The 27,106-nt window shown below is 41.5% G+C and overlaps 1 protein-coding gene across 1 annotated transcript in view; it reads right to left on the bottom strand.

Moving 5' to 3' along the window:
• LOC139698461 (uncharacterized) overlaps positions 1-27,106 on the bottom strand; it is a 359,062-nt gene that overhangs the window by 64,357 nt on the left and 267,599 nt on the right. The window contains exon 4 of the mRNA XM_071597343.1: positions 5,444-5,659. Within this exon, the coding sequence (XP_071453444.1) occupies positions 5,444-5,659 (216 nt within the window). The remainder of the gene's footprint in view (positions 1-5,443; positions 5,660-27,106) is intronic.

The following is a 27,106-nucleotide window of genomic DNA, read 5'->3' as shown; positions in this document are numbered from 1 at the left end:
CTCCATTTTTGTCTCTGGAAAGATATTCTCTATCAGTTTATTGAGTCCCCTACTATCTAAAATCCTAACTCAAAAAGTTATTCGTTTTAAATTTTATATAATTTCGTTAGTCTTCCGAAAATCGCATTGCCATTATTCTTCTTCGGGGTCGTAATTCAATCGTATCCAATTTTATTATCCCTGCAAATACCATCATTTCTATCTCGTATTAGGAGAGGATCGGATGAGTGTTAGTGATCTGATATTAAGGGAACTTTTTGTGGTTTAAATTTATTTTTCACCGCGCATAAAATCTTCGTATTGCATCTTTGATCTTACGCTGCTTTGCTTATTATGTGAATATTGTTTTTTCTATTGGTGATGATATTGTCTTCATTCAAAAAAATCTTCAACATATAAATATCCCTTACCCTGTTTTTATTTTTTCTTAATCAGTCACCTCTATAGTATTATATTTTTTCTTGTTTATCCTAACCGCGCTATCAATTGTTTTCAGTTCCATTAACAGGGCGGTATTCACCGGCACACTCTTCAGGGTCGACTCTTTCTCTGCTAATTTTTGCTGTCCGGTCCGGACGCAATTTTTTACTGTCCAGTGTCCCTCGATGAGATGGCAACGAAAGATCATGGGGAAAGTTCAAGTACTTTCATTGTTTTAATTTTCCTCCCTTTATTTTCCAACTGCTCTTCTTTGCGTGCTTCAGATTTAATTAAAGTCATCTTTGCTGAACATGGTTGAGCAAAGCTGGTCCGTTATCACATGGCATTCCTTTACTTTTCAGAATTTGAGGTATTCTGTTTGCAGTAACTGATGCAGGCAAATGCCTTAAATTTAGCGATCGCCATCAAATTCTGTTTGTCTTTTGCCTCCAAAAATTCTTTCGCGCATTTTCTAAAAAAAATCCGAACTACTAAACTAAGTATGAAGAAATTCTTCAGGTGAGAACTCCATTCTTTCCGTGGATTTTAAAACTAATGTTTTGTTTTCATGAGCAGTCACGCCTAAAAGTCTTATTTCCCTCACATTTAAAGAGCTACGTCCTCGATTCCTGGGGTCTCGTTTAGGGGAAAGTTAGCGGTGACATCAGAAAGGCTCTCTGCATAGTTTATTATTCTTTATCGCCTTCCACAGCATAGAATTCCTATTAAAATATTTTTTCTCAAAATGCTCTCCAAAGCAGAAGTGTTTCTGTTTGCTTTACCTCCATCTTGCGCGACTTCCTTCGCTCTCATCATCTGCTCTATTCTCCTCGTGCTCCTTGAAGTGGTTTCTCGTCGCTGCTGACCCGAAAGCAGACCCTCGTTCAATCCATCGCGTGCTTGTTGACGCACGGCTAATCTCATTTCTCATATTTTAATGCTTCGGCATTTCTTATTCAATTGCTGATTTCCGCTGCACCGCGCCCTTCCCTCGATCAACCAACGCCAGAGTAATTTCTTCGTAATCTAGGTCTCAACCTTGCGATTCTTTTTACATCCGCTTCCTTGGTAACTCCTGGAACTCCAGATTCTCATTTCTTCAAATACCACTGCAACATATTATTTATTCATGATTCGAGGGTTACTATTTATATTTTCAGCTTAATCATGGAAAGACAGCACATTTATTGTTGAAAATGGCTTTATTGCTTTTCCAAGTATTCTCCGTGATAATCAATACACTTTTGCATGCGCTCGAACCAATTTCCGTAACAGTTTTTACACTCCGATTAAGGTACCTCCAAAAAATGGTTTTTGAATGCATCAACGGCTCATTCAGGCGCCAAAAAACGTTATCCACGCAATTTTACTTGATAAACGGCAGTAAGGAGAAGTCATTTGGTGCTACATCAGGGCTCTACGAAGGATTACCTATCAATTCGACGTTTTGGCCAGTCAAATACATAGTTCTTGCACCGCATCAATGTGTTCTGGCATGACAACTGATTGGTCGACGACCTTCACGACTTTCGTCGCTGAGCGAGGGGCGGCCATGATTGAATTCTTTAACCAGCGTTTCACAGCGGCAAAGGATGGGGATTAATTGCCAAAAGTGGAAGTAAGTTGATCTATGCACTCCTGTCTTGATAAACTACGTGGAAATTCGTAAAAAATCATCGCACGAAAGTGTGCACGAGTTAACTCAATTTTTTCGCTGAGACAAAATTTTCGAGTCACTGTAAAATCCATAAGCTACAGGTATGATCAAACGACAAAATTTTCTGGAAAAAGTTAGCTTTAGAAGGATCAAAATTTCAGATGGAAACGTCATATGGCACCTAAAGCACTTAGTGTTGTCAAGGCTCCAAATATAAATAGCAACACTCGTAGTCTCCCACTTAAATGGAATTTTTTATCGACTTTAACACTTGCCAAATCGTTTTATTGCTTCTATTTTGTTTACTGAATATATATTTGGTTTCTCATATTTAATAAGCTGCGAACTTTGAGGATTGTATCTTCAGGTGGTGTTTGGAGTTTCTTGTTACATCCCTGGATCTCTGCTTCGCCAGAACTAAACAATTGACTTCTGCCTCCGGAAAATGTACTCGCACTGTACTTGCATCTTAGATAGTGACTCCACATACATGGGATGCCTTATTAATGAATATTTAAATAACGATCTGAGCTCTAGTAGCTTTCTTTCTTACTCCATGCCGCTTTTCCAATCTATATTGCCACACTGCTTTACCCGAGGTTTTTAAAACTTTATTACATTTTGATGGATTTCTCTTCCACCCCTCTCTTGTGCGCTTGCATCACTATTGTACCCGAGGAGTTCCGCCTCTAATTTTCCACGGTGACTCTCTCAGCGTGCTCTTTCTTGACCATTCGATTGCACGTCAACCCCTTCGCACACCCTCAGCAGTTGCTCACTTTCAAGCGTGTCAGTTCGCCGATTGTCTGTGCACTCTCCAATGGATGTTGCTCGTGCTTCCAGCGACTCAATCCAACGACATCTAAACGAAAGCAGTACTTCTAATTCGTCCCACTATCAGTGTCTTCGAGTGGCCAAAAGTCATTGTGCATCCCAGGTTTCAAACAGAAGTTGTTCAACAAACTAAATAAATATCGAATTGATTCGACCTATCGAGAGTAATCTCCGTCCGGATACCCGAACTAGTGCACCTGCAAAGTATATTCTTGCAGAGATCACGTTTCGTTTGTAATAAAGTTTGAAGATTAAAATCTTTCGGGATTTTTTCTGCGGGGGGTATTTTCCAGTGCGACATTTTTGCCGGCGTAGTAGTCGCGGTGTTTAGGTCCGACGTGAAGATTTGGATCTTCAATCGCTCTATTCCGCGGAAGCCTTCACAGTGGTTACAAAGAAAAAATGTTTATCTGCTGTTCCTTCCGGTATAATGTGTCGCGGCCTGCCTCCAAACGTTCCGCAATATTTCTGCCGTTAAAGTCTTCCTTACTGCGCTTGCAGTGGAATGAGTGTTCGCGTGCCAATTTCATTCGGCATCTCCCGCACAGCCCGTCCCCTCGCCAGCATCATCGGCGGACTAAGAGACACCCGTTCGTCGAGTGACGGCACCTTCGATGGGTTTTTTGAAGTCTTTTCTCTCTTACGTACTTACTCCCGCACCATTCGCCACTTCAATGACTCAACCACGAATTTAAATAATAGCTTTAAGAATCATTTTCTGCCAAAATTAGAGACAAGATCATCTTAAAACGTCTCTCGTGAGTGGAAGGGGGAGGTAACGAGGGATGGGGGATGTTATTTATTTCATTTGTAAAGGTTGACCCAAAGTTTTTGAGTATTTTCCGCTCTTCTTTGAGATAAGTCTACGCCGCGTTTGTCCATCTCCGGGGGACTCCTCTCCACGTGAATGCTATCTACCATTGACGTAATTATGGCGTCACCGGATGGAGGTGCCGTGGGGAACATGACGTCGATTTTTTATTCGCTGCAATAATCTCGCATTTTCGTGTCCATCATCTCGTCGTTACGCTGGCGCTGCCTCTGTGGCGGCCATCTCCACCATTGCTGGTCTCCCTAAAAGACAGTTGGGAGTTGCTCCAAAATGGAATGCCGACGACAGTTCGACGCTCATTCGATTCCACCGCGTCGAGGTGCGCGATCCAAAACACACGCGCGTCTCAGCATTTTCGTAGACGGTCCAAGTCAAGAGGGAGTTGTTCGTGTTGATAAGGTAGCAAAGCGAGCGAAGGGGTTATTTTCCCCAACTCTTCTTGGATGCAACTAGTGGCCCGTTATGACGTAAACATGACATGCCCGCAGGATTTTCCATGATACGCCGCTTGGGAGTTCCGATCTGAGAGACTTCACAAGGGGCCAGAGCACGCGGTCACTTGTGAAGGGCACTGCTTCGCTAAATGGAACCATGGGCACCAGAGCGTTCTCTGAAAAGATGCATTCGTTGGCGATACTAATTTCGACGTTAAAACTCATAAAAAGCTGAGCTACATTCAGGCATCCACACAAACAAGCACGTAGGTGCAGAAATACGTCTGTCCTCACTCTACGTTCGTCCAATACATAGAGCGCACAGAATTTCCTCGTGTTCTTTCCTTTCTGCCCATTTCACCTTTTTCATCCATCTCCACTCCCACGCCTCAAATGCCTCCGATCGAAGCCCAAAGTCTCTTTTCAACGACCATGTTTCCGCACCGCCAAATCCAAGCTCCATACCTCAATGTTAACAAGGATTTTCTTAACGTTCGCACTCAGCGTACCTGTCGTCAATTCCCTCCTCACAGTGGCATATCCCTTGCCTTGTTAAATTCTACTTCTTATGTCCCTACTACTTTGATCCGAAACACTCTAAAGATAGACTAACTATTCCAACAACCCTAGTTTATGCTCTGAAATGATAATGTTTGATTTAGCCTTCGTATTTCTCAAAAATATGGCCTCATGATTCTATGTGAATTTATGTTAATTCCTAGATCCAATAGTAAGACACTTAGGAAGATTCATAGGGCTATAGGAGATTTCTAAAGTTTTCTTATTATTGGCTATAGGAATACACCTAACTCCACGTTCACAGCCAATAGCTCACGCGTCTTCTTTCTCATAATCCTAAGTTGAAATCGAAATTCTACGAATCGAAGTCTTCGAACTTGTTGTGTCGTTAACTTTCCTTTTCTCTGCAACTGAGTGAATAACCATCTAGAAACATTTGTCTGTGTGTGGGTATTTTTGTATGCAATTCACCGAATGATAGCGATTCAAGTCAAAATCCGGGACATATTGAAACAAATTTGGCTTGGAATAAACCGATGTCAGGCTCAAATAAGTGCAAATATATTCCACTAATTTTGCGACCGAAACACCGCAATTTGCACAGGATAACACAAGCGTTTTGGCGGCGGGTGGGATTGCATTGGGAGGGACGTGCATAGTGAAGTTTGGACCGTGGGCGGGCGTGTTTGGGGAGGGAGGTTAGAGGGAGGGGGGGTGGAGGAGAGGCCGTTTTCTCTCGAGACCCACCGCCAGTTCCTCAGTCTCCACGATGAGGTGGTTGTTCTGCAGCGTCATCGTGATGACGCTCCCGTTGGCCGACTTCGACGTCCCGACGCCCTTGTGGTTCGAAACGGTTGAAAGGCCACCCTTCCCAGACGCGGAGCCGCCAATCAACGGCGACTGCGACGTCACATCGTCCAATTCGCCCGGGGTCACCGAGAACTGCGACTCAGAAGTCTTCAGCTGTGGAAGAAATTTTTCATTCAAGAGGCTTTTTTTTGAGCCATTGCAAGCACATTTCCAAACCGACGGGTACGGCAAGATCAAGTCATGTATTTAAAAAAATGAAGTTCATCGCATCTCATTTTCCATTGATCCCGCGTTTCACAGGTGCGCCAGGGCAAAAACGGCGGCTGAACAAACGGTGGCTTAAAAAACAACGTTATTGATTTCATTTTATCATTTGATTGCGTGTATAAAATCCTATCAAACCCATGTAACGTAATCAAATGCAACAAATTAAAGCTTCTTTGTCAAATTTCACCACCAAGTTTTTCACCACAAAAATAATTCCGATTTTACAAAATATACAACCATGCCTCGGTGAAATAATGTCAGCAATATTTCTATCTCGCGTCATTTAGAACGAATTAATTAAATTTAGGGACTTTTACAGTCGTGAATAAAATCTCCCACAGCGACTGAAGTAATGGAAACATTAGTTTTTTAAAGTGGAAACAGACATAATGCCACTGAACTGAGAGAAATATTTTTATGATATTGAACAATGATTTCACAGAATTAGTTTAATGTAATCAAAAGTACGAGATGCCCTAGTAAAGAGCAATCATTATTGCGGGAAAATGGCTTTTTTCAATGCGTACGTAATCCATAGCTCTTCATTCGCGACGTCAATCCAAATTTTAACTAATTTCAAAATGTAATGGATTCAATTACTGCGTTCATTATTTGTCGACTCCGTGATCACGCCGTTATTAATGGACGATTTGTAATATATTTGGCCGCTTATTGAAATGGGGATGATTTAAAGTTCAAAGGGAAGCAATTATACAACCCGATCAAATTCAGCTCATTCATTTTCACGCTCGCCCCAGCTCCAAAATGGCAATGAAAGCGTTTCTTTGTCCCGTGTCGGGGAGAACGCGATACATTTTTGATGCAAATTGAAAAACAAGGCTATATAAAGCAGGGAAGAGGAGCGTATTAATAAATTCAAGGATGTTTTTTTCAATGGTAATTCGCACTTTATTCAAAATGGGCGTCACACACAGAAAAGAATGCTGATTCTGATGCTTGCGAAATATATATTAGGATTTTTAATGGTTTATGAGTAGCCGTCCTTTGATAAACTTTTGGTCTGTTGCAGCAAAGCAAGCCCACATTGATCATTCTTGACATCTGGAGATTTTTTTTATCTGAACGAGGAGAACGGTGTAAAGTTTCACTCAGCTTCATAAAAGGTCAATTCAATATTTGGCAAATGAGATTGAATGACACGTTTGACCTGACGGTAAATATATCTAGAGATTTTCATTCGTCGCCAACATTTTCGAACTAGAATATTAAGAACATTCATTCGTCCTCCAGACCAGAATGGATTTATACTCTAAGTTCGCTAGTTATATGCATCTTTATGATATTTTTCAACAGTTATTACGAATTTTACAAATGACCGCACTGATTCTGAAGCTCGACGCATTATTCACACGTATTTAAACGAATTTTAAAAGGTTTCCATCTCATGAGTGAAACCTTGAGAAATTTCGTTTAATACGCCCACATTGCGGGTAACTTGCAGACTTCAGCGGATCAGTTGCTAAATTTTTTAATCGTGTGTAATGCGATGGAATCCATTCATTCTTAATTGATAAACCATATCACCAAAATATTGATCAATTTCCCATAGCCACACACTTCGCCATTCCCTCTGAATTTATTCATAAATTTTTGTTGCCACGTCATTGTCTAGTTGGCAGGAGTCGGAGTACTGATTGCAATTTCTCGGGTCCTAAACCAAAGTGGTCCAACCTCAAAATGAGATTTCCCGGTTGCTGAAACTTCGCATGAAGCCAATTATTCAGCACCTGCAGCATAAATCCAATGCTCCTCATGTATTTCCCTTCGCATTTGTCTTCTAATTGGTTACGACCTCTGATCTGACTTGCCAAGACCAAATTTCGAGTTTCACAGGATGGAGTTCTGATTAAATTTTCTTTTATCATTTGAATACTTCTCAGATACCTCAACGTGTAACTGCATCTTCCTACTTACTTTGCGTCTTGATACTTCCTAATTCCTGTTTCAAGGCGCAAAAGGCTTCTTTCATGAGGAGCAATATACTTTTCTCAAAAGATAGAATCCGTCGCTATATTTCCAAGAAGACTAACTGGTCTGGCGGTCGAGAGGCATCTCGCGATGATCCTGAAGTGCACCATTCTTTCAATCCAATGCGGTGCCCATCGCATTGCTTCCATCTCGCTTAGTGTCAAATTTGAATCCTCTGATTCCGTTGACCCGGTCTCGTCGTCAAGGGCAACTGTCTCGTGTTTCGGGGAGGGTGAAGAGAGGTTTGTGAATTGGGGAAGGCGGAGTGCTCACGGAACTTAAGGTCCGTTTGTGACCGCGTCCATGGTCGGGCCACCGTAAGTTGAACTCGGAGATCGAACGCGGAGATTGGAAAGGAGTTTTAAATGTAATGTTTTGGGCCAGCGGGAGAATAATCAAAAGAGAGGATTCGGTGCGCACGCACGAAATATATCAAGTCTAACGTAAATGTCATTGACAGCTTACACAAATGTAATGGTGTCCGTTCATTCCCTCAACACGTACTGCACATATTTTTAAGGTTGGTTTTGACCTGTCCTTGAAGACTATTTACTTCCGCGTCTCAGGAGAACCTGCTCTTGTTCGCCCAACATTATCTCTTTATTAATTAGGTCGTAAATTTCCTCCACCAAGAAAGGCCACTCCCATCCCTCCCACCCCACCTCCCTTCCTATTCTCATCCCACCACGCCGACCGAATTTCTAGGGCCCTGAAATCACCACCACCTCTCAATATTTCCTCCGAACACTTTTTCTGCCTTTTTCCCATTTCACCCTGCAACTTCCTCTCTTCACCCATCCTGTATGACACTTCAGCGCTTGTAATCTTTTCAGCTCGACTTACGTGGTATGTCAACTCCATTCATTGCCACGCCCATATCTAAAAACACTCCGACCTGCAATCATCCACGAAGAACAGACGCCACATCCACATAAACGAGCACAACATATCGAGTCTTTGACAATCTTAACTTCGCCCCTTCGCTTGGCACAATCGTAATATATAAAAGGGACCTACGGTTATAGATTTACGAATTGCGTAGTTTTTGTTGTTGTGCTGGGTAATTGGGCATATTCATTAGCAAACAGTAGTACTTTATCACCAGATTAAAACATTTACTATCGACCAGGTGTCAATATGCCACATCGTCCTCAGGATAGAATGAGTACAAGTGCCGTCTTTTACACGATATAGTCACTTTTAATGTAACATCTAAATTTAAATAAAATTGTTCATATGGCTGTTGAAGGAGGTTATGCGGTAGTTGATGCACAATCTGGGGTATAACTTTGCCTATACTGCCTCTAATGATTTCCATGCTACTCCACGAATGGAACAATTTACCAGCTATTTTTATCATTTTCGCGGCTAAACGTAAGCTGCATTAATTGAGGCAGGGGTTACTGTGTAGAAATGATGAAATGCCATTGTAAAGGTACTCCCGATTTGTGGTTCCCACGACTTGAAAAGAGGCCGCGGTGTTTTGCTTCTCTGTTGCGTAGTTATGTGCACATGAGTATAGTATGTTGCAAGGTGTGGCTGACAGCGTATTCTGTTGGATTGGTGAAAAATACGGAGCAGGAGGGGATCGAAATGGTTCGGGGGCTTTGGTACTGGCTTCCCACCCAGGGGGCCCGGGTTCAAATTCCGGCGGTGTTGAATATTTTTCAGAGGTATCTCGATCCCTACTTGAGGTTCTTTGTGGAGGGCACTATGAGTGAGTACGCCGTCCGTCGGATTGGACGTTAAGCTGCGGACCCCTTGGTGCCTTACGTAAAGAGTAGGCTAATGCCGACGCCGGGTTTCTCTCCACCCTTCATCCTTTCCTGTTTATCCCTAATGGCGCAAATGACCTCAGCTGTCGGTCGCCTCCCCTGAATACTACTACAAGTAATATCCTCTTTCTTAGACTACTGGTATTCCTTGTCTAGGGAGCCTCTTGGATCACATTCACCATGTATTTCTCCGCGCAGCCCACTCAGAACATTAACCCCTCTCTCCTATACGTATCTGCGGGTTAATTTGACTCTCATCCCTTTTCTCGGAATTAACAAATACGCATGGCAATTTTCATTCACACCAATAACCGTGGCATGTCCCGCAGTGATATTTACCACCCGATGAGAAAGTTGGAAAGGGATAAGTCATGAGTGATCAGATGCCGACACCGGGTTTCTCTCCACCCTCCATCCTGTCCATCCCTTATGGCGCAAATGACCTCAGCTGTCGGCCGCCTCCCCTAAATACTACTACTACTACTACGGAGCAGGAGTGCTTTAAATGCGGATAAGTTTACGGAAATGGAGTAGAAGAGATGATTTGCCACAAATTATATCCTTATGCTTTTCCCACAAATGTGTATATATATATATATATATATATATATATATATATATATATATATATTTATATATATGTATATATATATATGTATTAGTTAGAATTAGTTAGAATTAAATTATGTAGAATAGGAACGTGGAATATTGGGACAATAAAAAGGACAGGGAAATTAGAGAATGTTAAGCGAGAGATGGAAAGAGGAAATGTAGATATTTTAGGTCTATGCGAGGTGAGATGGAAAGGTAACGGGGATTACTGGAGCGATAAGTATAGAATAATATACAGCGGCGGGGACGAGAGCCAACGAGGGGTTGCCATAGTATTAAATGAAGAGGTAGGAAGAAGCGTAGTCAACGTAGAACAGGTAATGGATAGATTATTACTAGTAGAGATAAAAGCACAACCGACGGACTTGGTTATTATTCAGGTATACATGCCACCAAGCAACCATAAGGAAGAAGAGGTCGACAGGATATACGATCAATTAGAGGACAGAATCGCGTTTGTTCCTGCAGGGAAACATTTGATAGTGATGGGGGATTGGAATACGACGGTAGGCGAAGGAAGAGATGGTGATGAGGTGGGAGACTACGGTTTAGACACAAGGAATGACAGCGGGGAGAAAACAGTCGAGTTCTGCAAGAGACAGGGGTTAGTCATCACCAACACTTGGTTTAGAAAACACAAAAGACGCAGGTATACATGGAAAATGCCAGGTGACTCAGAAAGGTATCAGCTAGATTATATTCTGGTTAGACACAGGTTTAAGAACGGTGTAATAAATTCCCACGGCTTCTCGGGAGCGGATGCGGACTCTGGCCACAATTTAGTTGTTATGAAATGTAGCGTCCGTTTCAAAAAGATAAGGCAGGGGCAGCGGGTTAAAAAATGGAATGTAGAAGCATTTAAAAGATTGAAAAGGAAAGAGTTCGAACAGGCAGTAGAGGAAATCATGGAGGGTGGTAAAGGGCTAAGTACTATGGAAGAAAAATGGGAAAGTATCAAGGAAGGGTTGTCTAGATCCGCAAAAGGCACTATTGGAACCGTTAACGCTAAAAGGACTGGAAAACCATGGATCACGGATGAGATGATTACAAAGATGGATGAGCAGAGAAAATTGAAGAATGTAAATACAGAATTAGGCAAAATGAAGCACAAAGAATTAAACAATAAATTGAGGCGGGCAACAAATAAAGCAAAAGAAGGATGGTGGAAGACCCAGTTTGAGTATATGGAAAGTCTGCAGAGGAAGGGTGAAATCGGTGCGCTGTACAGCAAAGTTAAATCTTTATCGGGGAGTAAGAAAGGGAGATCTATACTAACAGTTAGAGATAAGACAGTTAAGTTAATAGTTGTCACAGGAAAGATCCAAGAGAGAAGGGAGGCGTATATAGAAGAACTGTATAGTAAAGAGCTTAGACCAACAAAGTTAGACATTGAAAAGGAACATGACGTAGAGGAAGATAGCTTAGGTCCGTGCATACTAGACAATGAGATAGAAAGGGCATTAAGGGAGATGACACTAAATGAGGCCGTGGGGGTGGATAACATTCCCGCGGAACTATTGAAATGCTTAGGGAAATGTGGGAGGAAGAGGCTTTATGGGCTCATTCGTAGTATTTATGAGGATTGAATCTGGCCGGAAGACTTTCTGAGATCAGTTTAATTCCTATTCCGAATAAGGTAACGGCTACATCATGTGACGATAACAGGACGATAAGTTTGATATCCGACGCAGCTAAAGTTGTTCTCAGGGTCATAAACAAAATGATAGAGAGTAGGGCAAATGATCACTTCTGGGATGATCAGTTTGGGTTTAGGAAAGGAAGAGGTACGCGTGATGCCATTGCAGTAATGAGATTATTAATCGAGAGGAATATAGAACACAACCAGGAGGTATTTGTCTTTTTCGTAGATTTCGAAAAAGCGTTTGAAAGGGTGAATTGGGAAAACTAATGAGTATGTTGAAGGAAGTAGGAATAGATTAGTGGGAAAGGAGGCTAATCGGACAGCTGAGGTACGAGTAGGGAACGGGAAGTCAGGTTGGGCAGTGTTAGGAAGAGGTGTAAGGCAGGGTTGCCCATTATCACCGTTCCTGTTCAACCTGTATGCAGAGGAAATGATTAAGGAGGCATGGGAAGAACTGGAGGTAGGAATGAAAGTGGGTGGGGAATTCGTAAAATCAGTTAGGTTCGCTGATGACCAAGCTTTAATGTGTCAGTCAGCCAAGGGGTTGCAAGCATTGCTGAGTTAATTGGAAATTCAGTGCGACAGATATGGGATGAGAATCAATATTTATGAAACAAAGGTTATGCGATTTTCTGGATAGAAAATGGCTAAGCTAAATATTAAAATAGGAGGGCAAAAACTAGAACTGGTAGAACAGTTAACTTATCTCGGCGGTGTTTTGGACCAACGCGTTCAAAGTAGTATTGACGTAAGGAGAAGAATTGCGCTAGGCAAAGAGGCTTTCACAAGGAGGAGGGAGTATGACAAGGACGTTGAGTAAGTATGTTAAGAAAAGACTCGTAAAAACTTTGATATGGAGCGTAGCTATGTGCGGCGCGGAAACGTGGTCATTGAAGCAGGAGGAAAGTGTGCATTAAAACGTAGAATGGAGGTAGACTGGAGGGTTTTGAAATGTGGGTGTGGAGAAGAATGGAGTAGGTGGAATTGACCAATAAGAAAACAAAGGAGGAAGTACTTGGTATGGTGGGCGAAGAGAGGGATTCGTTCGGAGAAATCCTATGGAGGGAGGAAAAGTGGATGAATTTAGTAGTTGTGTCCATCCAAAAACCTACCTATACCTATATTCAATCTGTGCCCAATGTATTTCCAAATGTATAAATTATGCTCTTTATTCATTAATATTTAATGTTTTCGTATTTTCCCAAAATAACTGTAAAATGATCTACACAATATGCTTTAATGATTGTTAATGTACTCATGCAGCAAAGGACGAGGGGATGGGAGAACGGACCGTCCAGCCTCAGCAAAGACGTTTTATTTTTATTATATATGCCTCGACGATGATATTTTCTTTTCAATCTTGATTCATTAGAAAGTTAATAAATGCTTCTTTCGCTTGGATAATTAACTTAGCCTATACATCAACTGGTACAAGGCGTGTATGCTTTTCAAATGAGAAGTGAAACTTGAAGGACGTACGGAGTCATAGGTTCGCGCATATTCATTCATATCGCCATCTAATATTTCCCATCTCCTATGTGGAGAGAGAGTATCTCCATACTCGAATATCTCCATACTCGGCTCATGGCATATCCCCCTGGGCCAATGGGGTGGCAAGAAATGCTTTATGCGATTGAGCATTTCATTACATAAATTTATATTAAAAATTGTGAATGCAATTGTAATTACAAGAATGATTCGCGAGCAGTTTGCGTTTCGTTCCTTAGACATCACCCCCCCTGCTCCCTGTCCAACTCAAAAATATTGATGCTTGGTGCACAAGGAACTTCTAGTTAGTTGTCCTCTTCGTGTGAAAGCAGGCAAATACATGGCACAGATACGTGATTGGTGAGAGATGTACGCCTAAGAAAAGTAGATGATTAAGAGGAATGGTGCAATTATGTCCATTTACATAGTATATCAGTCAATTTTCTTAAATGGAGGTTATGTGTTGCGGTATTTAACTTCAAATTAAGATACACAAAATATACGTATAATTTACGTTTTTTTATGTCAACATATTAATCTCATGCCTATATCTTAAATTAATTTTAAAACAGAAATGTTTCACTTTCCTTACTGGAAGGAATTATTTGGAGGCATGGTATGCAGCACTGTTTCAATTGCCCAGGAATCACTCTAGTCTCGTTCAAGGGAATAGCGTAAGATATAAGGTGCTAATAAATAGGATATGGGGTGAAGAAGCTGTAAGTTTACCGAGGTGAGTTGTCGAAGTATTGCAAATACGGTTCATGGATTTGTAGCATTGGTTGAAAAGTGTGACCCAATTGTAATCGTTGGAACTGAAACTTGGTTTAAAGAAGAGTAATATTCTCAGATAATTAAAGAGTGCATAGGAGAGACAGATACCCAAAAATGTGCGGGAGTTTTTATTTGTGTTTCGAAAGAAATGCATGGCTATCTGAAAGATGCAGGTGCCAATCGCGAGGTATTAGGAGTAACGGTGCTCGATCCGCTCAATAATATACAAACGGATATAATCGACCACCGGGGGTGGGTGGGGGTAGGGGCACTAGAACAGTCAACAGATCTGACATGCTGTTAACAGCATGTCAGTAGAAAAGTAATTCTTTATGAGGATCTAAAACTTACCGATTACGGCGGGAGAAACAGAGAAGCGGGGAAGTTCAAAAATTGGTTGAACCTCTAATGGGGGAATATGGAGTCTGCCATATTTTTTATAATTCCGCAGCAGGGATTAATATTTTAGATGTTTACTTGCTTAGGCCGCATCATTTGGATGAACGCCAAGAGATATTAAATGAGATCAGTGATCTTTAGCGAATTTATATGTTCACAGAAAGTAAAGAATCGATTGAATAGGAATATAATGCAGTGCAGACGTGGCACACTCGCATTCAAAGTCTTAAATGTTCAGCTGAGAATTTTAGATTTACCGCTTTAAGTCACTCGTATTAATTTTTGTTTTTCTGTTATTGACTTCCTCATTGATGGACTAATTGAGCGCTTGAGGACATTGGTTGCAAATCTACTAGAAGGAAACTAAAAAAATCCCAACATGCAGAAGGGAGAAGTTGAAGTCAGAGGGAAAGAGAAAATGTCAAGAGGGAAGTTACGTGAAGGGAAGATCAAGTAGATCTTGCACCTACCTCTGAAGCAGCGCTACGTGGGATGGGAAGATGTTCTTCAACCGTAGAGTGTACAATAACTCAAGCTTTACTATAAAGGGACACCTGATATGCTAAAAGAAGACACTCTTAAAACAAGGAAACAGTTGTGTAAGAAAACAGTCGTGTGCATTGCGACGCTCCTTGTACCGTCATTGTAAATACAGGTCAGAGGAAAATAGGATGGCCTTCGAATATTGGCTTTTGAGGCGGATGCTGAGAGGAATAATAGGAAGAGGAAAATGGGAGAGAAGAAAGTATGCGGAAGATTGAAAGAGGAAAGTCAACTCGGAGTACTATCAGAGAGAGAGGAAAAAGATGGATGTTTGGAGCAACTTGAGACAACAGTGTTTTTTAGAAGCATCATGGAAGGGGAAATAATAGGGAAGACGCTTGTTGGGGAGGGGGGGAGCAGTGGGCAAGTCCAAGGGACCAATATAGGGCCGATGTAAAGAGGGGCAGGTACAAGAATACCTGATAAGGAGACTGAGAAAAAGAAATGAATTGGAGAGGGAAGAATAAAGGGCTGGAGTAGACCAATCTTTATATTTAAAAAATAAGGAATGGGCAGGACATTGCGTATGGGAACATTTCGGCGGACAGTAGTAATCTCAAATATTTTCTCTTCAATACATTTTTTCTTACAGCAGAGATTTTGAATTTTCGTACTTATGTGCACACAAGTCAGCGAGTACATTTTCTCTTAAAACATTTGGCTACTATTTGTACTTGCTTTTACTTTAATTCCTCTTGAGAAACGCATGATCTGGATAGTTTTTTCTCGAATGCTCCTGAGGAAATTGATAGTACTCCGCGAGTGCCCTCGATGAACAAATAAGGGACACGTTGGACCGAGATGAATCGAATGTGAGCATGAATTATGTTGAAGAATATTTTTTCCATGTACACGTAAAAGTGGAAAACTCTCCGTGTAGAAAATAATTTGATGTACATAAAATGAGAATATTGAACAAATATTTTTCAAAGAGATGTTTGAACGTAATTTTATTCAATCCACGAAATTTCAAAAATATGTTTTCAATGTCTCAAATTGCTTTGCCTGGCTGTGAAAATTCTCAGAAATATTGGAGTATTATATAACCGGGATTAAGTAATGCTTAGCAAATGATTCCGTATTGGGATCACGAAGGTCATAACCCTTCCTCCCCCCAACCCAGGCTTACTGGTTTTCTTTTGCCACCCATCTATTGGGACATTGAGACCCTATCGAAGAAGTTATCAAAAGACTTTAAATTATAAAATTAGTATGAGTTAGTATATTTGTATGTACTCTATTTAAAAATGACATTGTTTTGGAAAATATACGGGGATATCAGATATTATTTTCTTAAACCATGAAAATCCCGCAAACGGCCTAGTTGAAAAGTCTAGCACCTCCCTTGGCAATGCGCGTATGGTGTGGAGCCCCCCTGTGGCGTGTCTTGCTGGGCATGCGTCGATGCACGCGCGCAGGTGAAGCTACTTCGCGTAATGCTACGCGCCTTAAACGACCTGCCTGCCAAAGTCTCCGTTGGTGAAGAAGACTGCCTTCACGGAATATGTGGCGCACCCAGGGTAATTAATTTTGCTCAGGGTAAGATCATCCAATTTACATTTGCACACAATATATTGAAAGAATGTTTTGGGGCTCTGGATTTTTACCAAGAGATATGGAATAATCTTTCGACCTGTTGACTGCCTCCGACCGCACGTAAAACTCAAGTATAACCAAGCCAATTAGTCAGTCCTTCCATTGAGGTAACAACATTGAAAACATATTTAAACTGAGAGTACTGCCAGACACCTTCGTTCCACTTTTCTGACACGGGAAGTATTTTGGACTGGAAAGAATGAATTTGAACTCAAACGTGAAGTCAACCATTTAATTTTTAGATTAAGTACGCCATCTAATGACGAAAGAAAACGTCGAGAGTGGCGAAACTGTGTATTTAGCGGGAAGTCGGAAGAGGGCGCGCGCGAGATGGCAATGGGCGTCCTCGGGGTTTCCGGGAGAGGGGGGGCGGGGGATTTGAGGAATTGAAAAAGTAATTAGCCAAGACTTCGCATTCCTACGATAAAGTTGGCCTCCTCCCAGAGAGCGCTGGGGTATTTCATTTGACGTGCATCCATCAACCGCAGCGAAGGGCAGGGCAGAGCGGGCAATGACGGGGGCTGGAAGGTCGAGGAGTGTGTGGAGAGAGGGCATTGTTGTCAAGGGCCTGGATTTAGGGGGAGGAGGGAGGGAAGAAGAATGGGCCTTGAAAGGGAATGGGGGTGGAATTCAGCACTCAAATCGGTTGCAGTGAATAATTAAAATCCACAGCTGTTTCACGCAGGGGAAGATTGAAAGACTAGAAGCAAATGGCTTTCTCCTGGCGTACCCTAAAACGAGTTCGGGGAATTCCCTTCGTTTGAGCTTCCAGGCTTGGAAGATCAGTCGAGGAGAGGGTAACTAACTAAAGAGAGGAGGGGGGGACCTGGACGAAGGAAATGAGAGGACTCTTGGATTAAAAGGATTTAAAGGGAATGAGCACGGGAAGAAATGCTGGAAAGTACGTAGAGTGAAGCGGAGAGGACTGCGACCGACTTCTGCCTTCCACCTCAGAGGCAGAGGGTGATGGTCAAGCAGGAGGAAAATTATGCAAAAGGAATGTTATACTGACAAATCATCCCGCTGCTTCTATGTTTTGTTCTCGGGGTTTTTGGGAATAATTCGAATTCTAGCATCTTATTGTTCTTGCATTCATCCCACTTTCTTATTTTACCGATCAGATCTGGCAGACACTATCTACGTGTAGTTTACTCTGGATAACGGGAGTAAGGGTATTGCATTGATATTTGGCAACACTTTAATGTAAGCGATGACTCTTTGCAAGCCAAAATGTCTCATCTCAGATATAATCTCCAAAATACTTAAATAATTCGATTTTCGATCAAATCCTTTCGCCAACGGTGCACAACAGTATTTGTAGCTTACAAGTAGGAAATGGCACGGTTCATGCTTTTATTGCCGTTTTCATTAGCTCGTACCTACCCGAGGAATGAAAATTTCTCTTAAAGGCGCACAAAATATTCTCAGTATTTAAAAGTGTTCTAGTCCAAGGCTGACTATTTCACAGGATATAGGCATAATGTTTAGCGATTCAATGTAAGCAAGAAAAAGGTTGAAGATTTTTTAGAAGGACGGTCGAGGGAAAATCTCAAATCGGGGGGCAAAAATTAGAAGTTGGAACAATTGACTTATTCTGGAAGTTTCTTAGACCGTGATGGTCAAGTGGTAGAGGTGTACGTTAGACAAAGACGCTTTTACAAGTTGGAGGGTATTGATAACCGGGACGCCAAGTAAGGAGTTGATGAAAATATTCGTTACAACTTTCGTATGAAGCGTGGTTTATTTTTGACTCGAAACTAACAATTTAGGAGGAGAACAGACGTAGGTTGGAGGCTAAAAGATGCGTGTGCGTGTGTGTTTGCGTGCGTGTGGAGAAAGGTGGAAAAAGTAAAGTGGTTGGAATGGAGAACAAAGGAGGAAATGCTCGTTTTGGTGGGGGGGGGGAGAGCGGGGGTTGTTTGGAGAAATCCAAAGGGGGCGAGAAAGCATATAGATTGTAGATGGAATCCTGAAGACTGCAAAGGAGGGTAGGATGTTATGCAAGCAGGGAAAGCGTAGGTGTGCTGGACGGAATGACGGCAGATAGAATGCATTCGGTTTTGAAGAACAGTTTATTGCGCCCTAGTGTGGTGGTTCGTGTCATGCTAGCCGGGGCTTAGACATTGTTGACACCGTATGTCCATCCAAAACCCAACCTTAATACGGTATACTACCAAAAATTAATGCTAGCCAACCACTGCGTCACAATTTTACATCATTAGTTAAGACAGTTTATGAGGGTAAATATGTAAGACTCCGTGATATGTATCATAACCTTCTGGTGGACATAATCTTGTACAGCTTATCTAATATTCTTTTGATTATGGTAGCAAAAATACACAGGTTGTCATATTTTGGATTTAATTATTATTGACATTTTTCCCTCTTGTCTTGTTTCGGTGAAGTGTATTGCTGCAGAGAAACAGAAATGGGGAGAAAACCCCAAACCACACGGCACTTTATGCATTTAAATATATACTAAATTGAAAAACACTTAGAAATGTAGGACATTGTTCGATCAAACGAGCATAAGATTACATTTATTGCGGAAGAAAAATTGTACACCTGGTTAGAAAGTTGAGTGAATATATTCGTCGCTTGGATATACGAAAACTTGAGGTTTTATGAGTGGCTGTGCGTCGAGAAATGCGAAATATTATTATGTTACTTCATGCATTAAATTAGAGAATCAAATCAACATGGTTGCTATAAAAAATTACTACGTCAGCCACACCTCAATCAGGACAAGAAGAATAGACGCTTAAAAATGTCAGTATAGTGTTTACTTTCCCCTGATCCATTTTTTCGAATGCGTAAAGTTTTCTCAGGCATATAGTCACACTGGACTCGAGGGATAGACAGTCATTAAATGTATCCTTCGTTGACTTAGCATCACACGTATCTGCTAGAGGTTGGTGAGATAGGCGTTTCCATAAATTTCAGAGAAGTTTGCCTACCGTCTTTTTGAAGTGACGATACTAACCGGTGACTTTTGATCGGCATCCTCACCATTTGAGTTCATATCCGACATTTATTCAAGGCCGAATGGATACATAACATTCCCGCGGAACTACAAAGGAGTTTCTGCCAACGTGGAGGGAATGAGTTTTGTGGGATAATTTTTAGCATTTCTGAGGAAGGAATTTTGTCGGAAGATTTGGTCCGATCATTGTTAGTTCCTATTCCAAAAAAGGGGAAAGCGGCAGTAAGTGAAGACCACAGGGTAATAATTTTAATTCTACACGGAACAAAATGGATTATCAACGGGAGGGTGCAGAGGAGAGCTAATAATTACGAAATCGCACTTGATAGATGATCAGTTAGTGTTCAGGAGCAGAAGAGCGACGCCATAGGGAGCAGAATATAATCCCTCATTACTAGAATCATTCCGTTTCGTATATTTTGAGAAGATGTGCGATGTAGCAAATTTGGTTTAAATAATGAATGAATTATAGAAGGCTGGAATAGATTGGAGTGGAAGGAGACTTATCCGTGTCCTTTGCTCGTGTAAAACTATCCAGGCTCGTGGGGCGGATGGAGATGCTGGGAAGAGTTGGGCAGGGATGCCCGTGATCACCCATTCCCTTCAACTGATATATCGAGGGAAGGGTAAAATGGGGTGAACTGGAAATCGGAATGGAAGGGGGTGGGGAATTCATACTATAAGTTATAGTTGAGTGGCGAATAAAAAGCTTCAATCAGTCAACTATTGGGTTATACCCATTGCTGAGCGCAAGGGAACATCAGTGATATGGGATGCAAATCAATGCAAACAAAACAAAAGCTATAAGGTTTTCAAGAAGGATTTAAGTTATCGCTGCAACATGAGGGAAACACTGGAGCAAGAGGAATAATTTACGTCCCTTAGAAGTCTCTTAAACCAAGTTCGTCGCAAAAGTGGGGATATAAGAAAAAGGATTGAATTAGGCGAAGAATATCCTCCAGAAGAAGGAAGGTATTGACTACAAGGCATACGTTAAGGTTAAGGCAATACCAGTGTGAAATTTGGAATGGAGCGTGGTTCATTCATTACTCGGAAAATTGGCCGTTGAAGGAACAACAGGCGCACGTCGCGCCGTTCAAGAGAGTGCGTCCATCCAAAAATCTATTGATGATGAAATTTAATATGAAAGTTCTCCTGCATAAATACCTGACCCTAATCTTATATAAATAAAAAAAATCCGGGGAATTGACGATTCAATTTGTTTTCTCTCACCTTCAGCGGATGGAATCCTACAGATCAAGGCTAATTTTTCGTTTCATTTTTCATTATTTGACGATGTCTTAAAATGAACGGAAGGTTATCACAGCATTCTACGGCGTACTCCTTTTTATCATTGGAGTATTTACACATCTACATCTTTCATCACAAAGGGAAGGGTGTGATTCAACATATTCGACAGAGAGCGAAGTGTTTCATTGCCTCTCGACAATTTCAATATCCCAACTTTCGTAGAATTCATCTCTCTCCTAGGATTAACCACTCGATAATAGCCAAATAGAAATATGCAGAATCCTCACTCACTTATAGTACAAGCAAGAAATCCTTAACATTTTGAAAGGTCAGAGATTTCTAAAAACGGAAGCCTTGTTTTCCGCGGTAGGTCGATCATGCAAAAGGTTGCTTGAATGTGCGAAGCAAACTGAATGTTGCTAATTAGCTGCGCCGTTAAATCCTGCTCACCCATTCGAACTGAAGTTCTTCCCTTGGAAGGTGAGGGTGGTTCGCCGCCGCTTTTCATTTGGTTTGAAACATTTCAAAAAGGGAATGCTTTCGAATTTTCAGTCTCAATGACGACGCTGGCGTGCTCCTGAGAAGACGTTGAAAGTCCCCCGAGTCGTAGTCTCGTCCTCAGTGCGCACATTACTCGCTTGACGGAACCAAATGCTTCGACTATTACGGGGTTTGAGTAACGGTCGGCTTAGTGGCTCTCCCCCTTCGTGCCGGGTGGAAAGGTCAGCAAATCATGCCTCACCCATTCCCCTCCCTCCCCCCACTCTCCACGGCGACACCTTCGAAGCAGCCTGGGGGAAGGGTGATAAAGTATTCGCTAAATCCCGAAGGGAGGCGGTGGGGGAATGGGAACGTCTCCGCCCGCCTGCCCTCCGCTATATATACGCATCCCACCACCGCATCCCATGGTGATGAGGATGATACTCCGGCATCAGGAGGTGGCGATGAGGGGCGGGAGTGGGCGTCACTTCCACGAGCAGGAACACGCGCACGGCACACCTTTCATCCCCTCGACACCTCGCGCTTTCACCCTCTTCAGAATCCCCGGGCTCGCCTTCGCAACGATTACTTAGCGTTGCTCCAAAACTCCCGCATCCTCTCTCAGCCACTTCATACGTACACCTGTCAACACTCAAACCTCTCGTGATCATTTCGAGACATTTATGAGAACACTTTTGATTTTCAAAGAAATACGAAGGCATTCTCCACGGGGGCGAAAGGATTCAGTGGAATAAAATATCGCGGAAGAGACGGAGGGAGGGAAGGAAGTCGGAGATCGATAGTGAGCGCACAGGGGAGTCCCAAGGGCGGTCGAAAACGCACCCTTGATGATGGCCGAAGCTTTCCTTTTACAGTGAGTCATATTAACCGTCGCTTTTTTATTCGAGGATCGCTCCGCCGCAGATCGTCACTCCTTTCTTCTCTTGATTATTTATTCGTTTAATCTGTACCTCGAGTTATTTGCGAATCCCATTAATCTCCGAATGAATTCCATTCTCGTCTCTCTCTGTTTTTTTGGCACCTATTATTCAGATTTTAACTTTTCAAATAAATTATCTATTACCTTTAATTTATTTGACATGCCGACAGGATTTATTTTCGCGTCGATTAACCCGTTCGTTCTTCCAAAGGAAATCTCTGGATTAGAGAGACTAAGAAAAAGTCGGAATGCAAATGCCTCGAGCGAATTGACATCAGTACGCGCTGAACGTACACTAACTAGCACTCAAAGGTTTTGCTTAGACGTAAGTTAACTCAGAAATGTCATCACACAGATATGGGAAAAATTTAAATGGCCATGTATGCAATAGATTCCGAGGAATTTGTAAAGCTGATTTTGTTTGCATTGGTATCGATAGAATTGAAGTAACGCAGCAGTTTATGTGCACACTTTACTAGAAAATGAGTTGTCTTAAAAACAAAAGAAGATTAATCAATCTGTTAATAAGTACGGTGAGACGATAATTGATTTTGGTGTAGTTTTAAACATTAGTCGATGCACAATTGGGGGGAATTCAAATGGAGCTTCATTGGATGCATGCAGGTGCTTGGTGCTCGTATTTTAATGACATCGATTAAATTATCTCCATTTCAAAATATTAATTGCATGAGTACAGACATTTCCACGACGTACTCTCACTGAAATGGTACAAACATTTAATGTAATTCTTGATTCCCTCATCAGCTTTATGATTTAAATTAACATGGACGAGAATTGCTTAAGATACGTCATTAAAAGATGCGACTCAAGAGAAAGAGCATTTCGATTCTCTCAGACTGCAACGCAATCGCTAGTAAAAGAAAAGATAAAACTCTTGTATGTACGTTATGAATTGGGTAAAAAAAGTTGAAAGGAAAACAAAAAAAGAAGAGCTCAAGAGATCGATTTTTTACTCAAATACGAGGATATTCCTCAAATTGTGGGTTTCAATGGTTTTATGAACATGAAAAAACAATAATCATTAATAGTTGAGACATTATTTTAAAGCATGGACATTCTTCCATTTTTCCTTGTAAATTTAATTTCGGCTGATGCATTTTTGTAGACACCAGAGATTGAATCTATGGCATAAATTGGAAGGACGTCTCTTTAGCAGTGATGTTGAAAATGTATTATTACCCCCTTTCGCACTGCGGTAGGAGAGATCATATCAATAAAAGTAGAGAGCTCAAGTGTAGAATAAAAAGATTTAAGAAGTTATTTTTCCCACAAACGATAAGGGATCATAATAACAATGTCCGACCGCGTTAGGGTCTTGTTAGGGTAAAAATCAGTCTGGTGTGTATACACCCCCTGCCAAACACCCTAATGGTTGCTTGCAGAGTGCTAAAATACTTGAATAAATAAAACTTTAAAGATTTTCCTTTTCGGGGCTGCGAAATCCTAATGCCTCATTTGATTCCAAGAAACTGCAGGAGATGCCGGGGCAGTTTCTTTTAGCGGAGTCATCCGCTAAATGTGCATTACAACGCAACAATTTCAGAGTGTAAAAATCATTCACCTTAACCGTTGAAACAAATATCTCGGAGTGTAAGAGGGCACCTCGGTGGCTAAACTAGCCAGAGCACTCGGCAGGACGCCGAGGGATCCGATCCCGGTCAAGGCGAATGAGTTATACTCTGAAAGTGTTACCTCATTTAAACTTATTTTAGAAACCCAATCCCTCGAACAATTTTATTCCATGCTACTCCATTGTAGTGTACCTTTCTCTTCTCCTTTATAATAATTATTTATTTTATAATTAATATCCGGGGATCGAGATGATGCGGTAGCTCCAGATTAAAACATTTACTATCGACCAGGTGTCAATATGCCACATCGTCCTCAGGATAGAATGAGTACAAGTGCCGTCTTTTACACGTTATAGTCACTTTTAATGTAACATCTAAATTTAAATAAAATTGTTCATATGGCTGTTGAAGGAGGTTATGCGGTAATTGATGCACAATCTGGGGTATAACTTTGCCTATACTGCCTCTAATGATTTCCATGCTACTCCACGAATGGAACAATTTACCAGCTATTTTTATCATTTTCGCGGCTAAACGTAAGCTGCATTAATTGAGGCAGGGGTTACTGTGTAGAAATGATGAAATGCCATTGTAAAGGTACTCCCGATTTGTGGTTCCCACGACTTGAAAAGAGGCCGCGGTGTTTTGCTTCTCTGTTGCGTAGTTATGTGCACATGAGTATAGTATGTTGCAAGGTGTGGCTGACAGCGTATTCTGTTGGATTGGTGAAAAATACGGAGCAGGAGGGGATCGAAATGGTGCGGGGGCTTTGGTACTGGCTTCCCACCCAGGGGGCCCGGGTTCAAATTCCGGCGGTGTTGAATATTTTTCAGAGGTATCTCGATCCCTACTTGAGGTTCTTTGTGGAGGGCACTATGAGTGAGTACGCCGTCCGTCGGATGGGACGTTAAACTGCGGACCCCTTGGCGCCTTACGTAAAGAGTAGGCTAATGCCGACGCCGGGTTTCTCTCCACCCTTCATCCTTTCCTGTTTATCCCTAATGGCGCAAATGACCTCAGCTGTCGGTCGCCTCCCCTGAATACTACTACAAGTAATATCCTCTTTCTTAGACTACTGGTATTCCTTGTCTAGGGAGCCTCTTGGATCACATTCACCATGTATTTCTCCGCGCAGCCCACTCAGAACATTAACCCCTCTCTCCTATACGTATCTGCGGGTTAATTTGACTCTCATCCCTTCTCTCGGAATTAACAAATACGCATGGCAATTTTCATTCACGTCATTAACCGTGGCATGTCACGCAGTGATATTTACCACCCGATGAGAAAGTTGGAAAGGGGTAAGTCATGAGTGATCAGAATCGCCAATGACCAGGGAGAGTAGGTGACGACCACAGAATAAAATATTATTTTAAAGACCCTACCTCAAATGGGTTCTCTGCCGTGATAATTCCTCATTCAGAGGCGTGAGAAAGATACCTCTCGTTCGCGTACAAAGAAAAGAAGGGTAATTAACGTATGAAGTGCTAAGGAACATAAAAGTGTGAGGACAGTAGCACTGAGGCCTGAGTGAAAAATGAGAAGCTAAGCAAAGACAAACGGAGTTTTAGGACAAGTAAATATACAAAGAGAATAATAACAATTAGAGGCGAATGAAGGTCTGAGGTAAACCAGATCTTTAAATGTGAAATAATGAGGATTTAGATTACATTATATTTGAAAATGAGCAAAAAAACAATTCCATGCGCTCTTACGTGAATCCTCCTTTTTTAATTTCCGTGATAATTCATTCATGGGGATCGATCACACGGCTAACCCTGGTTGTTTTTTGGAAATTTCACAATCATTCGTTCGAGCATAAACTAGAAGGAGAAATTATATCCTCATGATTTCTCAGCAAGTTGGCAAGGGCAAAAATATACCGAAGGAAAACACTTAATCCACAATGAAGAATAATGGGGGAGCTGTGGGAAAGAAGGTATGGAATAATCGGATGCGCAAATTTCTTGTGAGCTCCATCTCTCTGCAGTTACTCTCAGTCCTTGCGAATGAACGAATTCCGCATGCCTTTGCCTTTGTAATTGAATTATGAGGGCTGCACCAAGAGACTCCTCTTTTCGTTTGCCATTCATTAGGGCTCGCTCCTGTCCTCATAAGGGTTATGACCTGCGCTCTCTCTCTCTGTGGGAACGCGATGCCTCTAGCAGGCGCCGCGGACGTAGGGAGACGCGGCGCAGGGAAAGCAATCAAACAGACTGACCTGCGGAAGAAGTAAGTCATCGCATTTGCAGCACCTCAACCTGGATCGAGTATGTATCCTACAATCTCATCAGTTAATTTACTTCCATTCAAACAATTCACATTTGTTGGAATGATACGAATAAAATGTCTGAAAGACAATAACTAATAAATGAAAAGTCTCAATCAGGTAACTACTTCTTTAACTTTTAGGCTAGAAATTTTTTTTTAAATAGAAGTAGGGCTTAGAATTCTAATATTTCCCGCCTCGAAGAACATCTGTAAAATGTAACGTATGGCTCAATGACGACTAAGACAAATACACGGCATTCGAATATGAAAAATAATAATACAATTAGAAGTCGTAAAATATAAAATTTCACGTCCTTAACATGATCATACGACTTTAATTATTTGTGTAACTTTCCTTTTAATTTAAAGTTATTTGGATTTTCTTCGTTGTTTGCATCCATCGTTGAAATAACAAAGGTGAAACCTACATGAAGAGTGAAAGTAAAGACACGTTCGTCGAAACGTCGTCCACCCATCAATAATCCCACGATAAAATGAACGAAAACCCAGTTAATAAACCACAAGAGAGCAAATGCCACCCTCCGTTAAATATGGTTCAGAAAATGAAGCCGGTAGCCACTCAAAGGGATAAATAAAGTTTGAAGAACATTGCGACTCCCAAAGTTTTCTTTACCAATCATTTTCAGCAAAGAAAACACAAAAATGAGAATCTAAGAAATTGTGGATTAATTTAACTCAATATTCCTAAATAATCTGATGAGAAAATCTAATGACGTCGCTGTTGAAAGCATTAATTTCACTGATTTCTCAATTAGCTTCATTTCACAAAAACCATATAATTTCAGATAAATTTAACCCCTTTTCGCACAGAGAGCACTGTGAAAATCGCATTAAAAAAGTAATTGATTCCGAAAAACGTATTTTCGCAAGTATCATAATATATTTTCAAAAGGAAAGCGGATGTATACTTACGCTTTAGTCAACCTACTGACTGAAGAATATGTGATAAAAAGAGGAGACGGTGTCTCGCTGGCGGC

Source organism: Hetaerina americana, unplaced genomic scaffold (genome assembly GCF_022747635.1).
Source record: "Hetaerina americana unplaced genomic scaffold, ioHetAmer1.1.p SCAF_86, whole genome shotgun sequence".
In the NCBI taxonomy this organism is placed as follows: Eukaryota; Metazoa; Arthropoda; class Insecta; order Odonata; family Calopterygidae; genus Hetaerina; species Hetaerina americana.
This window is presented reverse-complemented; position numbering and strand designations above follow the sequence as displayed.